The sequence below is a fragment of the Peromyscus eremicus genome, chromosome 7 (assembly GCF_949786415.1).
Source record: "Peromyscus eremicus chromosome 7, PerEre_H2_v1, whole genome shotgun sequence".
NCBI lineage: Eukaryota > Metazoa > Chordata > Mammalia > Rodentia > Cricetidae > Peromyscus > Peromyscus eremicus.
Genome location: NC_081422.1, coordinates 112,634,443 through 112,650,100, shown reverse-complemented (window position 1 = coordinate 112,650,100; position 15,658 = coordinate 112,634,443). Strand labels below are relative to the sequence as shown.

Below are 15,658 nucleotides of genomic sequence, written 5' to 3'. Positions count from 1 at the left end.
CTTCTGTAGTGAAGGGTGGCTGAGTGATATATGCCAGAGTAGGGTGGGTGTGGACAGTTACCCACGAGACAGTCAGGCTCTTTGGTTTCCCATGTAGAACCAGAATCCAGAACTTGTCTTAAGGGAAATTCAATGGAGCAGAAATGCTCCTTCCGATGCGGGGACAAGCTAGAGAAAACTGCCTAGAAAATCCAGCAGGCACATTGGGGGGTGGGGAGTGTAAACAGCCAGGGGACCTTAGGCAAAGTGCTTGACTTCTCTGAACTTGGTTGTTTGCACCTGTGAATCAAGAGCACTTCAATCCCTCCCTAGAGGTTCAGACGGAAGTCAGCCAAACCTCCTGCTCTGCCAGGATCCTGAGCCAGGCTGTGAACTCAGTGGGGGTTAGTTGTGAGGTCCAGGACGCTGAGCTGTGTCCTCTTGGCAAAGCCTTGTTGGAGGTCTGGTTTTGTGGATACAGAGATGAGAATAGCCACTACAATTTAGTCTGGCGAATTTTGTAAGAACGCCCCGTCACATCCCCGGAATGTGTGCTTTGTGTCTTGTCTTTTTTCTCAGTGATGTTCTTGGTCCGCTTGGATGTGAGCTCTAGGCCTTGGCAGATCATTTCTTCTATCCTGACTGTAATAGAGTCTGTGAGTGATCTGAGCGCCTTGCAGTGTGCTAAGAAGCCACATCATAGATTAAAAACCAATGAAAGAAATGAATGAACAGAAAAGGGAGGGGAAATCACACAGAGCTCATTTGTGGAGACATACTAACCACCAGCCCACAACTCCACCGCTCAGGAGCCAATAGGCAGCCCAGACCAAGCCTTCACACCCCTCTGAACATCTCTCCTCTCCCTGTTCCCGTGCCTATCACTGCCCCAGGTCAGGCCCAGCCTTCACTGACACTGTGTCAGGCCCCTCTAGAGCCCCGGGCCACTCAATTTGTTCTCTAAGAACGTAGGTCCTGACATGTCACCTCAGTCATCTCTACTGATGGCTTCTCTTCACTCTGCGCATCTAATTCAGGACACAGAGTAACAGTCTGGTTTCCTTCCTTCCCAGCCCCTCCCAGATCACAGATTCACATCCCAGCTTGTTAGCCTCGTCCCCTCTGAGGTCCCTGACTCCTTGTTTTGACTCCCTGGAATGCCCTCCCTTCCTGATTGTGTGACAGGCTCCATAATTGCTTGTCTTAAATATGCTCACACCATCTGACCTGTCAATTCTGTACTTGAAATCATGATCAAAGGCAGGAAATACAAACTACAGAAAAAATTTTATGCTCAGAGATGTTGGGCTGTGTGGCAGGTAAAGGTACTTGCTGCCAGACATGACAACCTCAGTTCAGTTCCTGGGGTTCGCACGGTGGAAGGAGGAAACAGACTCCCAAAAGCTGTCCTCTGACTTCCACACAAGTCATGTGTGTGCACCACACAGACACACATGCACACAAACATACAAAATAAATGCAATTAAGAAAATTACGAGAACTGGAAGATGCTCACTGCAGTATTGTTCATACAGATACAGAATCAGAACTATCCTAAGGGTCTAAGGAGAGGGCCACGGGTTAACTAAATAATGGTTAACCACAAAACAGAGCACAAGCTATTCAAAATGAGAACCGCCCTATAAATATATTTGTCTCTGTGTATGTGTATCTATGTGTAGTGTGTGTGCATGTGTACAGGCATGTATTTATGTTTTTGAGAGAGGGTCTTACTCCATAGCCCAGGCTGGCCTGGAACTTACCATACAGCTTAGCCTGGCTTTGAATTCATAGCAATCCACCTGTGTCAGTCTCCTACATGCTGGGATTACAGGTGTAAACTACCACAGCTGGGTTGATGCACAACCTAAACATTTTATAAATTTATTTTAGCATATGGGTGTCTTGCCTGCACGTATGTCTGGCACCATTTAAGTGCTGGGTGTCCTTGCAGACCAGAGAGGGCATCAGATCCCCTGGAACTGGAGTTTCAGATGGTTGTGAGCTGCCATGTGGGTGCTGGGAATGAAAAGCCAGTTCCCTTCAAAGAGAAGCCAGTGTTCTTAACCACTGAGCCATCTCTCTGTACTGATGCATACTATTTTAACAAATTAAAGACATGACTCTTGAACAAATATATAGTGAATATAAGTGAAGAGATCCACTGCTTAGGGATTCGGCAGGAGGGTAAAGGGCCTCAACAAAAGATGTCATGGGGTGGGAAAGTGTGCTGAACTCTGATGAGCAATCAGACTCAAAGCTGGCCAGTACTCCATAGGAAGATGTGCTTGGGGTTAGATTTTTGGTCAGACAGAAACTGCTTTCTTCCTCACTGGCACACCCATAACTTACAGAGCAGCCTCCCAGATTTTATTCCTGAAGGACAAGACTTTTTAAGGGAACAAGGGTCTGTCACTACACAGAAACCCTCAGAGGGTTAAGACTGTCCCCATCTCTGGCTGGGGATTGAACAGAGGGTACTGAACATTCTAGGCAAGTGCTCTACCATAGAGTTTTATCCTTCACTCTTAATTCTCCTCCTGACTACATATCTGTGGCTTGGGTAGAGACAAGGCCACAGGGGAAGAGTTCTACAATTCACTGACCACTAAATCTGAATGTGGTGTGCTCCCGAGGCCACCACAGGCACAGGTTGCTTCTAAGGGAGAGGGTCAGCTATAAATTACCCTGACTGATTTTTGCTTGCTGCTTAGAAGGTCCAATTCATCTGCAACAGTGCATGTACATGTGTGTACACATGTGTGTCTGTCCAGATGGGGCTCTGGAAATATTGAGGGATATGATTAATGGCCAGTGGAAGAGTGTGGTGGATTGGACATCTTGCCCCTTTAAAATATTATCCTCCTTGCCGGGCGGCGGCGGCGCACGCCTTTAATCCCAGTACTTGGGGAGGCAGAGCCAGGCGGATCTCTGTGAGTTCGAGGCCAACCTGGTCTGCAGAGCAAGCTCCAGGACAGGCACCAAAACTACACAGAGAAACCCTGTCTCGAAAATAAAATAAAATAAAATAAAATAAAATAAAATAAAATAAAATAAAAATCACAACAAAAAAATTATCCTCCATGGCTGTGGTTTCCTCGGGGACCAAAGACTCTGGGGGAGTCCCAGATATCCCGTTCCTGATTCAACCGCAGTCCATTTCTATGTGGAAATGGAGTCTGTCCTTTAAAGGGCAATGCTGATAATTGTGATGGTGGCTGGAGGCCACTGATTCAGAGTGGGGGTGGGGCTCCCTGTTTGTCTGGCTTTTGCTTGGCCATCTCTTACATGATGGTGGCTGCTATTAACTACACACCCCCCTACCCCCCAGGGGCGCCCCCCCCCACCCCCTGGATGCAACATGCAAAGGGCTTTGTAACAAGGTAGCATTTGACTCATCTCAGTTGCTCAGGACCAACATGCCACACACTGCCTGTCCTTAAAAGGCACTGTTCACTTCAGTCTCCTCTCCCAGAGTTACCAGTACCAGGTGAGAGTGTTGACCTTCTAACCAACTCCTCATTCCCACTCTTGTACATCAGGGCTGGTGAGCTTGCAGCCAAACCTGATGACCTGAACTGTGTCCCTGGAACTCACATGGTGGAAGGAGAGAGCCAACTCCCACATGTTGTCCTCTGACCTCTACAGGTACACTATGGCATATGTGTGCCTATACATATACATGCACACACGATAAATAAATAAATGCAATAAAAATTTAGAGTGGCATGAAGAGATTGCTCAGTAGATTAAAAGCACCTGTCATTCTTCCTGAGGACCCAGGTTCAGTTCCCAGCTCCCACATGGCAACTTACACACAACTGTATGGAACTTCAGTTCCAGAGGATCCAGCACTCTTTTCTGGCTACTCCATGGGTACCAGGCATGTGGTACACAAAAATAAAAGCTAGTAGTGCACATAAATATTTGTAGGCAAAACATGTATATACATTGTCTTAGGGCTTCTATTGCTATGAAGAGACACCATGACCATGGCAGCTCTTATAAAGGAAAACATTTAACTCAGAGGCTGGCTTACAGTTTCAGAGATTTAGTCCATTATTTTCATGACAGCATGCAGGCAGACACGGTGCTGGAGAAGGAGCTGAGAGTTCTACATCTTGATCCAAAGGCAACAGGAAGTGAACTGTATCCCACACTGAGCAGAGCTTGAGCACAGGAGACATCAAAGCCCGCCCCGACAGTGACACACTTCCACCAACAAGGCCACACCTCCTAATAGTGTCATTTCCTATGGGGGGCATTTCCTTTCAAACCACCACACACATAAAATAAAAATAAATACATCTTTAAACAACTTGAATATCCACCATTCCGTGTCATTGCCCGCTGCTGCACACAGGAGCTTCCAGGGCTTCCCTCGGCTTTCACTGGCTGTGTGTGCTGTGGAGCCGGCCTCTGTCCTCAGTCTTGTCTCCTGCCTTTTGTGGTTTAAACATGCCACACATCTGGTCCGCACAGCTTTCCCCTTGTGAGCCAGGATGCTTCCTCATGCTTGGCAAGCTCACTCCCCGCCAGCTTCCAGGCCTCCCCCCGATTCTGTTCTGCTCTGAATGACTCAGTGGAAACAAGCCCTTGTCAGTTTCCCTGTTGGGTGACATCCTTGCTGTCCTGTATGTAGTAGTCGGCCCCAGGGTGGGTGGTATGGCTATGTCCACCTCCTCCCTCATTCTGCCCCCAGAGCCCAGCACAGGCCTAACCCTAAGCGAACCCTCAGATACAGCCCCCAGCTGACTAAATGGCAGCCACTGGAAGACATCACTTGTGCGTTTGGAGAACTGCGCTTGGAGTTTTCTCAGTTTCTGATGGGCAGAGCTTAATTCTCCCGCGGGGATGGTGGGTAAAGAGGAATGACCACCCACCATCTGATGGTACGGGGGTGGGGGGTGGCAATAAATCACAACATAACTTGAGGTTCAAGGTAGGAAAAAACGCTCTCTGTGCAGAGGGCATTTTTAACTATAACCACCACTAATTTGCGACAGCAAAACTGTAATTGAATAGCAATGCAGCCAAGGAATGGCGATGGCACCTCTGGAGGGAACTTATTTTGCTGTGTGTAGATGGCCCCTCGGCTGAGGTACTCTGGTTTGCATCTTTGGTTGGGTCAGTGCTGGGGAACAGTGGGAAGGGACAGGGTGCTGAAGTCACTGCATGCCAGTCATTCTTCTAGAAGCTTCTTTAAGTTAAAAAATAATTATGTGTATGCAGGTGTGTCTGCTTGTCTGTATGTGCACCATGCATGCAGGTGACTGAGGAGGCCAGAAGAGGGCGTCATATCCCCTAGAGCTGGAGTTGTAGGAGGTTGTAAGCCACCTAATGTGGGGGCTGGGAATTGAACTCAGATCCTCTGCAAAAGCAGTAAGTGTTCTTAACTTCTGAGCTGTCTCTCCAGACCCTTCTAGGGACTTCTCACTGGTGTTGTTGAAGCCTTCTGACAACTCCAGGGAAACAGAAAGCATCTTTCCCATGTTATAGACAAGAAAACTGAGGCTTGGTGCTTATCTGATCTCCAAGTTACTGAGTCAGGATGTCAACTTGGGAGTTTCTGATTCCTAAGAGGAGGCATGAAGGAAAAAGCGGAAGCCCAGGCCTGACCCTCTGAAAGGATGGCTTCAGAGCACATGCACTCGGAATGTGCTGTCCTGACTGATTTGGCAGGGCAGGCTTATTCAGGCGTGCACACAGGATGCAGGAAGGAAGCTTACTTCCGGGATCTGACCTAGCCTGAGGAAGGAAAACCCCAGATGGGAAGAGGAGGATCAGTATCTAGGGGGAAGGAGCTGGCTGGACTCTGCAGATACCTCGCAGTTTAAACAAATAACTTAAAACAAGCCAATTATTTCCTTTTCGTAAAGAGCATCTTTGCCTTGATCTCAGCTCATTCACCCAGAGTGGTTGGGCACCTCATCAGCACATGACTGAGTGCTTACAAGGCAGAGGGAAAGGGACCTCCAGGCTGCGAGGCCAGCGGTCCAGACACCACTCTTGGCTCAGCCAGTGTGAGATCTTTAGCTAATCAATTATTTTCTCTCTGAGTCACAGACTCCTTTATTCACACAGAAGGGTACTGTGGATTTTCTAGGGACTTCTCTGAATTAATGATCCATATCCCCACATGCAGGAGGAACACATGGCTCCATGGTAGAAGACAAAAGGCCCCAAATGTATTTCCTGTCACACTGGCCCGGAAGCTTGCTCATTCTAGCACATTCTTTTGTTCTGTTTTCAGACAGGATCTTGCTAGGTAGCCAAGGCTGGCCTCAAGTTCAAGATCCTCTTGCTTCTGCCTCCCAAGTGCTGGGACTTCAGGTGGTCACCACGCCCAACTCACAGTTCTCGAAAGAGAGCAATGCACACAGAGCCCGCCAGTCATCCTTGGACAAGGCTCCCATGCTCTCTCATTAAGATGGCTGCTTGCCCTGGAAGCTCCCCTCAACAAGGGGTCCAAGTGTCTGACTCTTGCTCAGATGCAAGCTTGGCTGACTGGTCACTGCCCTTCACGACTCCTGGAGCACATTGAAGGGGACAACTGTCACTATCTATGGCACAGTGTTGGCTCTCCTCCCCATGCCGTGAGTCACAGGGAACGATGGGCCCTGTCTCCCTGCCAGAACAGCTGATAACACCAGTGGCCTGGTCCCCAGGTACAGAGTTCCAGCGTTAGCTGGTGAGAGGCTCCTGCCTGACTCCAGAGCCCAGGGCACTGAGTTCTTCAGCCCAGGGCTGAACTCAGCATGGCCCTGGCTCATCAGGCTTCCTGAATCCTTTCATACCCTCATAGTCTGGTTCTCCTGGCAATTTCATGAGCTCTCGGATACAGTCAAATTCTAGCCCATGTTATTGGCTCCTCACAACCAGCCCTTTGACCTTGTGGTCATTGAGACCCCATCAAGGTCCTCAGGCTGGAGACAGCATGGACCAGACAAGTGCCATTGAAGTTAATCTTAGGTGTTACTTCTGGTAAGTGTGGTGGTTTGAATGAAAATGGCCCCCATATGTTTGAACACTTGGTCCCCAGTTGTTGGAACTACTTGGGAAGGATTGGAAGGCATGGCCTTGTTGGAGGAGGTGTGTCACTGGAGGTGGGCTTTGAGGTTTCAAAAGTCTGCACCATTCCCAGTTATCTATCTCTGCCTAATGATTGTGGATCAAGGTGTGAGCTAGGAGGGGCTGTCCAGTGCCAGGCTTCAGTACCAGGTCCTCCTGCCTGCTGCCATGCTCCTCACTATGATGCTCACGGACTCACCCTCTAACATCATCAGCCACAAATAAATTCTCTTTTATAAGTTGCCTTGGGTGTGATGTCTTATCACAGCAATAGAAAAGTAATTAAGAGTAAACATCTATGATGGATTCATTAAGGAGCAAGTCCTCAAAAAATATACTGCATATGTCTAGTGATGGGCAGATGCCTTGTAAAGCACTGCTGCACCATGACATAAACATAAAAGACACGCATGCCAAGGATGGACCTGGGGGCGGACCACTTACCTGACATGTTTAAGGCCCCAGGTGCTGTGGGGTAGTCTTTCCATATGCTGTGAATATATGTTGCTATCATTGGATAATAAAGAAGCTGCTCTTGGTGATACATAGATTAATAGAAATGGGTTAATTTAAGATAAAAGAGTTAGTTAGCAATAAGCCTAAGCCATAGACCAAACAGTTTGCAATTAATATAAGCCTCCATGTGTTTATTTGGGACCAAGCGGCTGCGGGACACAGGAAAACTTCCAGCTACACCCAGGCTTGATTCCCAGCATGGGTGTTGGGGTGGGGTGGGGGAGATGATACAAGAAAAAGCGTTTGATTTTCCTGATTCATCATCATGTAGCTATTTACGGTTAAAACCCGGATGATGTTCCTCCTCTTACCCATGCCGTGCTGGACACCAGACACAGACACATTTCCTCATCAGCCCAAGGCTACAACAATTGGTGCCTAATCTGAGAGGCTGTGAAATGTCACCTGATTTAAGTCTGCTGGCCAGCCTCTGTGGAAATCCCCCTTCAGATGAGCGGTTGACAGGAGCCAGACGCTCAGAAAAATTGTGTGTGGGGGAAATGTACTTCTTCTAAAACCAGAAGTCTTCCTACTCAGAGATTTTTTTCCCCTACTAGGAAAGTTGAGAACACACTGCGGAATGGAATCTTAGTTTATGGACCAAAAAGGCGGTGGTGGGAGGAGCCTTCAAGAAGGGCTCTCTTGGGATTCTCATGATGTGTTCCTTCCCCTCCCTGTTGGGAGCATGAAAAAACCAACAACAGCTTCTTGCCAATACTTGACAGGGAGAAGACCACCACAGCGTTCCAAACAGGAGAGTCAACGACTTGGAGCCCCACACCACGGTGCTGTGCCCTGGGTGAAGACAACACATCCCGTGTTTTCTGTCCACCTACACAAGCGACCTCATCTGTCGCACACCTGTTAATTATTTCTATTGGCGTATGCCGGGAATGTTTCATCCTATAGCGATCTTTAACCAGTGCTGTGACAGTGAGCAGGGACTACTGCTCTCTCACTTTTTAGAAGCAGCGCTGAGCCAGCAGCGAAGTGGTCAGAACACAAAGAAAAAAAGAGACAAGTGCCAGCCCCAAACATTTGACCTGTCAGAAAAACTGAGCCAGAGTAGTGGAGGACTTGAGTTTCATTCTGGGCAACTTGTCCATGTGAAAAGAGGTCAGGACAGACACCATCCCTGAACCAACGTGAGATGGCTGACCCCTCATGAGTGCTGTTATCCCTGTGTTTTTAGACATCTCAGACTGGCTGATGGTCTCATGATAAACACAGTGGAAATAGGAACAGGATTGGGATGTTACTGAACTTAGAGCTCACTGCTTTAGCTAGACTGGCTGGCCATGAAGCCCCGGGGAGCTGCCTCTCTGCATGTCCCCAGTGCTGGGATTGGGGGCCCATACTGCCACATCCGGCTTCTTACACGGGTGCTGGGAACTCAAATTCATTATCCTTGCCCAGCAAGCACTCTACTGACTGAACCATTGCCCCAGCCCTCACATCCCAGTATTATGAAATGGTGCATCTCTGTTGTGGTTGGAAAATAAGTTCTCGATCTTTTTCTGTGCAAGTGCATAACTCTTCTTGACTTCACTTCCTAAGTTTGTTAAGGCAACACAGATTCTCCAAGAGAGGGCAAGTCTCCCTTGAGAGAAGGTAAAATCCATGGGAGGGGATGCCGAATAGCAGCAGGTCACACACCTCCTCAGCAGGGCAGTTCCTTGGCTCTCTTCCCTGTCTATTCCCCTAGGATCGGACTTGGGAGAGTGTCAAACAGCGGATGACCCTTCCCTCCTTAGGAACAAGGAAAAAAAATACAGGATTCCAAGGCCTCCCTTTTTGTCCAATGTCTCCCTCACCGGACAGCTAAGCTGTGAGGTTCACTGCCTGCTCTGAGGCCTGGCAACTTGAAGGAGAACGAGAGAGGAAGAGAGCCTGAAAGAGGTTCTAGGTCTTGGCAGCTTGACTCGGCCTCTTTAAGACAAGCAAGCAATTGTTTCCCAAGCCCCCCTCAAACACCCCCGCCCCGTGCTTATCCATGGAACAGCACAGGCAGGGAGCAGAGGAGAGTTTAGGGAAGGGCCCTAGAGAGATAAAAATAGCCCTGGCTTCAGAGTGGAAATCTAAGCTCTGTTGAGGATACTTCCAGACAGTTTTTCCTTTGGCCAATCACTACAAGCACTCTTGCATACCAAGGGCGTCCTAAGAACAATGTTAACACAACAACAGAACCACGAGGCCTTCCAGGGGGCCCTGGAAGCCAGAGCAGGCATGGCTTTGGGTCTACCACAAACCCTTCATCCTGGCTTAGAGAATTTCTTTCCCCTCAGATCCCAGCTTCAAGTCCCCAACCCTCTGAGGAGAGCAGTCCCAGGGCAGCTGACTCACCAGGGTCTCTTCTGCGTTCCCATTAGCTATCTCCACCACTCTCAGGGCAGGATCCACCTTCACCTTGGCTCGAGCCATGAACTGGATGACAGAAGAGCTGTCCTGTGGACGAAACGACACACTTCGTGAGATAGATTTCAAATGACTCGCCCACGAGAGGGACTACGCCGAGCTGAGCTCTCAGGGCTCCATGACGATTCCAAACGCATTTTACCACTAAACTAGCAGCTTCCCATCACAGGCACCCGTGAAGACACACACTTCCAGCCCCTCTTGAGAATTCCTTTGGATGGGGGAGAGCGCAGCGTCACCATTGCGTTTACCAGTAAGGAGCATGCGTGCTGCAGTTTCCGGTGGCGAGGGCTAGATAGCTGGTGATTGATACTGACATATTCACAGAGAGTAGAGGATAAATAAAGCTGTTTAATTGTGTGCCACAAATCCCAGCCTGGCATTCCCCGGAAGGCATCTGACTTCCATTTTCTAGTCATCTTGCCCTGACCACAGTCCTCAGAACCATGAAGGCTTGGTTATTCTTAACTCTTTCTTTGCTCTTGAATGAAGCTCTCTAGAAGCTGAAGCCATTGAACATTTGAAGATGGTATCCGATGGAATGATGGTGGGATGCAGTAAGGTGGGGGAGATAAACGTCTAGTTTGTAAATCAGGTCTAAGGGGCAAAGAGGGGGACCTCTGAGACTGCCTGTTGGCAGAAGCAGCTGGAAACCTTGCCATAGGCTCAGTTTCAAAGCCACAATCTAGATAACAAGCACATGACTCCAAAACAGGGATGGAGAAGATGTGGGTTGGCAAAATTCAGGCCTCAGGAAAAGCCAGCATCCCAGGCTAGACAGGGCCTTGCTGATTGTGGAAGCCCCTCGCTGCCCCTGCGGGATGGCTGGGCTCTGCCAGCCAGGTGTCTTTAGTATCTCCACCTCCTGATTGAGTTCCTCTGTCACTTGAGGAAGCCACTATGGTTTATACATGTCCCTAGAATTCAAGTGTTGGAAATGTAATCCCTGGAGCCATGCCTGTGTGGAATTCAGGGGCAGGCTTCTGGTAGTTAGATTAGGCCAAGTCAAGAGGGTGGAGTGTCCATGATGTACGGCAGTTTCCTGGGATTGAAACCTTTTCTCCAAGAGGGGGTAGAAGGTTAATGTGATGTAGGAGGTAAAGGAGAGGTCACATGTCTGGGAGAGTGAAACTAGGAAGATTCTGGAAGCCTGGCCCAGCTTTATAAAAAGGAGCAAACAGTTGCTGGGGGAGGGGACTTTGGGGTAGGGGACTTTGACCAGAGATGGTGGAGCTGCCTGTAAGCAGTGCGCAGAGTTGAAGGCTGTAGAGTCTTTGGGTGGCCATCTACATGGGGGCGGGCCTTTCGGTGATGGGGCGGGCCTTTCGGTGATGGGGCGGGCCTTTCAGTGATGGGGCGGGCCTTTCAGTGATGGGGTGGGCCTTTCAGTGATGGGGCGGGCCTTTCAGTGATGGGGGCGGGCCTTTCAGTGATGCAGGGGCTGTCTTGCTGTTTCATCCTAGCTCCTGTAAGTGACCGCTCATCTATACTCCTGTAGTAACCACAACAAATACTCACTGGCCCACCAAACTGGACTCTGGGCCAGTTGTTACTTTGGATTGTTGTGGATTTCCTTTCAGAGGTGAGTAGATTCCCCCCGTCCCATGAGTGAGTGTGTGTGTGTGTGTGTGTGTGTGTGTGTGTGTGTGTGTGAGTGTGTGTGATGTCTCCACAGGAAAAGTCTGTCACACAACGCTATGGTGGCAGTTTTCTAAGAAGAGGAGAGACCTGGGCTCTCAGATGTGAGGCTCCTCTTGTTGTGCCACCGTGTAGCATGAGGCACTTACCAGAGGCCAAACCTACGTAGGCACCCTGCCCTTGAACTTCTCAAGGCCACTGAGACAAAAGAGCATCTACTGTTTACCCATCACCCAGTCCCATGCTCCCTGTAATACTAACAGAAAATGGGTGAACACCTACCCTGGCTAAATGTACCAAAAAACAACAAAGGCCTCTCCCTCTAGACGTAAGTTCCAAAGGGGACTTTGCTCATCACCCAGGAAACCACGGAGACCACCCTGGAGCGGCACAAGGGGGCTTTGAAAGATGGAGTACTTTACCTAAGGGTTGTGTAGAAATTACTGTTCTTTTAAAGACAGCTTAAGAGTTTTATAAACATGTATCACTTGTCTGTATTAATGAGCTTTAATGTGATGTTTCTAGACCCTCACAGGAGTGCTGGGCTCCTGAGAGTGTGAGCTCCACTTGAACTGCAGAGCTATAGATGCACTGGTCAAATCTAATATGGTTATTAAAATTAATGTTAATTATGTATATTTGTGTGTGCGCGCGCGTGCGTATGCGCACATGAGTGCATGTGCCTGCAGAGGCCAGCAGAGGGTGTTGACTCTCCTGGAGCTGGAGTTACAGGAAGCTGTGAGTCACCATGTGGGTGCTAGGAACTGAGCTCTGTCTGGTCCTTTGGAAGAACAGTCAGCTCTCCAGCTCCCTCATCTTTTTTTTCCCTTATCATTCCCCTCCTTAATAAAAATACATTTTCAAATGCTTTTTGGAGGATGGTCATTCAAAAGAATATTTGTTTCATAAAATCTTCCAGCAATTTAATAGTTTTTTTTAAATTTTGGTTTCATGTATCCTCTGTTTATTTTACATTTAATTAACTACATAATTAATTTGTGTGGTAGTGTTGGAGGCCATGTACAGGCCCTAGCCTGCATGAGAGGTCAGTAAACAGCTTTCATTGGTCAGTTTTCTTCTTGCATCATGTAGATTGTGGGGATGGAACATAGGCAGACAGGCTTGGCAGCAAGCGCCTTCACCCACTTGCCATACACTGTCCTCTGATACTGTACTTTCTATTATGAATCATCATTATCACCACCTTAGAGATTAACAGTGATAATGACGGTTGGGTTAAAGGCCCTGCAGATGAAGGGCTGGCCTACAGTAGGCCCCTGGTGGCTGTGAAGAAGGTCTTAGGGACACTTTCAAAGAAATCCTATCCTGTGATGATTTAAAAAATCAGACCCAACATTTCAAATGAAAACTAGATGAGGTTAAAACAATAAAACCTCAAATTCCCTTGTCTGGAGCCAGACCTTGAGGTCAAAGGAAAATAAACACAACTCTAGGCTGAGGCCAGCCACAAGGTCTGTGTTGATCCAAGTCCTCAGGGAGACCCAATGGCCCAAGGGCCATCTGGTTGACTCTCCCAAGGCACTGTGCTAGGGTCCAGGCCTGAAACACGGTTTCAGACGCAGAGGCAGCTGGGCCCCATGTGGCTCCCCAGCCAGTCTTGTCACAGGCTGCCCTCTGGACCTAAGTTCTGCTGGAGGGCCACTCAGAGAATGAGCCTCCAAGGCCCCGTGTGACACCCCAGAGCTGCCACCTCCCTTGCCTGGGGCTCCGTTGGTTTGGCTGACTCAACAGTTCCTGGGATGTGGTCCTTCTTACATCTGGGAGGACTGTCCTTCAAAAGAATATTTCTGTTTCATAAAATCTTCCAGCAATTTAGTAGTTTTGTAATTTTGGTTTCATGTATCCTCTATTTATTTTACATTTAATTAACTGCTTAATTAATTTTCTGTGGGAGTGTTGGGGGTCATGTACAGGCCCTAGCTTGTACAGCACTGGTCCCTGGAGACAGATTCGGAACAACCAGCTCAGAGCTGCTCACAGTTACACTCAGCCCCTGTGACCGAAGGCCAAGCAGCAGCCATGGGACAGAGGGCGAAGAAATGCCAGAGAGGTCTTCACTGTCAGTGCCATCGCTCGGGGACAAGTGAGTGTCATAGGAAATACAGCTGTCAGCAGCACTGGTGAGACAGGCAGGCGGCAAGTATGCAGACTCTCGGGGACCCGTGCAAGGCAGCGGCTCCTTGGAGGAGGGTGGCGGAGTATGGCTCACACCTAGCCTCCTCTAACATTGTCCTGTAGAAAGTGGGTACACCAGGGAAGCCCTGAGTGTGAGCCCAACTTCCCCAAACCACTTTCCAAAGTGGGGAGCCCAGATGGTATCCAGCTCTCTGTAGTATGTGGAGACTGTAATAGCTACAGCAATGAGGGAAAACAGTAAAGCCAAACCCCGTCCTTCAAAGCCTGCATCTCCTCAGGCTGGCACATCACTGCTGGGTCTAATTAAAAGCTGACCACGAGATGGTTCTGATGGTACCTGTGGATGGCTTTATACACACCATGCACAATTAGACTTTTCAAATAAAAATAATTAGGAACTCTGAGGCAAACACGTATATTTTACCTTCATGTCCAATTATTTCTATAGCATTCTGTGGCACCAAGCCTCTCACACTCAGCAAGCTCTTACCTTAAAGTAAATCACAGTAAACCTCTATTAAGGGCTACTGATTTGCTGAAAGGGATTTGGAACCTTATTTGATAAACTCACAGTAGCAAAGTGATCTGTGGTTCACAAGTCCAACTTCTTTGAGGGATCATTTGAACAGGCAATCAGGCAAACTAGGCTTCATGGGTCAAATCTGGCCCTCTGCTTGCTTGTGAAAGATAAAGTTTTATTAGGCACATAGCCATGCCCTGCATTTGAATATTGTCTGGGACTGCTGGCAGAGTTGAATGGTTGCAAATGACTTAATTAGCATGTGCATCTGTGCCATCTACACCCCACTGTAGCGATGAACATGGGTAGCCCAACACAAAATCAACTTATTTAAAACACTGAGAGTTTGTTTATTGTTTTCGTAAGTCAATAAAACAGTCTCAAGCCTGACTTCATATGCGACCATAGTATGTCACAGTGTCTAAAGACTGAACATTCATGATCTGGCCCATAAAGCCTGAAACAGTTCTTGCTAACCCTTGATAAGAAAAGGCTGGCCAATCTTTGATCAAAAACAAAACATGATCCTCAAATCAGCAGAATTTGTGAGCTGGTCAGAACAGCAGCATCTCAGGTTCTTTCCCCCAAGAAACTGAGGTTTTATAAACCCAAAGAGGAACACACACACACTCACACTTAGTTTTTCCAGACAGGGTTTCTCTATGTAGCCATGGCTGTCCTGGAACTCACTCTGTAGACCAGGCTGGCCTCAAGCTCAGAGCTTCATCTGCCTCGGCTTTCCAAAGGCGTGCACCACCACACCCTACCCGCTAACCCAAGGAAAATTAAAGAATGACAAAATGGATGGGCAGATGAGAATGCGGGAAGCTGGTAAAGATGCTGAATGGCCAAGTCTGCATGTAGCAGTCCCAGCATTCCGAATTTCTAATAAACTCTCACCCATCCTTGGATTAATCTTGAACACTGAGTGTCTGGTATTGTTTCTTGGCAACATCTGGTGGAAGAATCACCAGTGGTGCGTGTGGGGAAAGTTTGACAAGGAGCAGCCTGAGTGTTGCAGGGGACTGATTCCGGGGGTTCTGGGTAACCCCCCAATAGTGCGGCGGGCCAGCCAGGGACTCACCTTCTTCAGTATTTCTGTGTTCAGCAGCATGTACAGGTCTATGGTACGGCTCTCTTCTTTAGGGAGGGCGCTAAGGTTGCAGTGCACTGTTAGACAGAAACTCCCTAGCTTTTCACAGTCCTGAGGAGAAAATTTCCAGATGGAATTAAGACACGGACACAATCCAAAGCCATCCATAGAGCAGAGCATCTCTTACAGTAAATGAGGCGATTCCAGGATAAAGAAATCAAGAGGGAGGAAGAAACAGGGCCCCGGGAGTGGCTGATAGCAGACCCTGC

At 48.4% G+C, this 15,658-nt stretch overlaps 1 protein-coding gene across 1 annotated transcript in view; it reads right to left on the bottom strand.

Moving 5' to 3' along the window:
- Positions 1 to 15,658, bottom strand: part of Itga9 (integrin subunit alpha 9) — a 311,746-nt gene that overhangs the window by 14,924 nt on the left and 281,164 nt on the right. Inside the window, exons 25-26 of the mRNA XM_059268864.1 lie at positions 15,381 to 15,500; positions 9,910 to 10,011 (exon numbers count right to left, since the gene is read on the bottom strand). Of these exons, the coding sequence (XP_059124847.1) occupies positions 9,910 to 10,011; positions 15,381 to 15,500 (222 nt within the window). The remainder of the gene's footprint in view (positions 1 to 9,909; positions 10,012 to 15,380; positions 15,501 to 15,658) is intronic.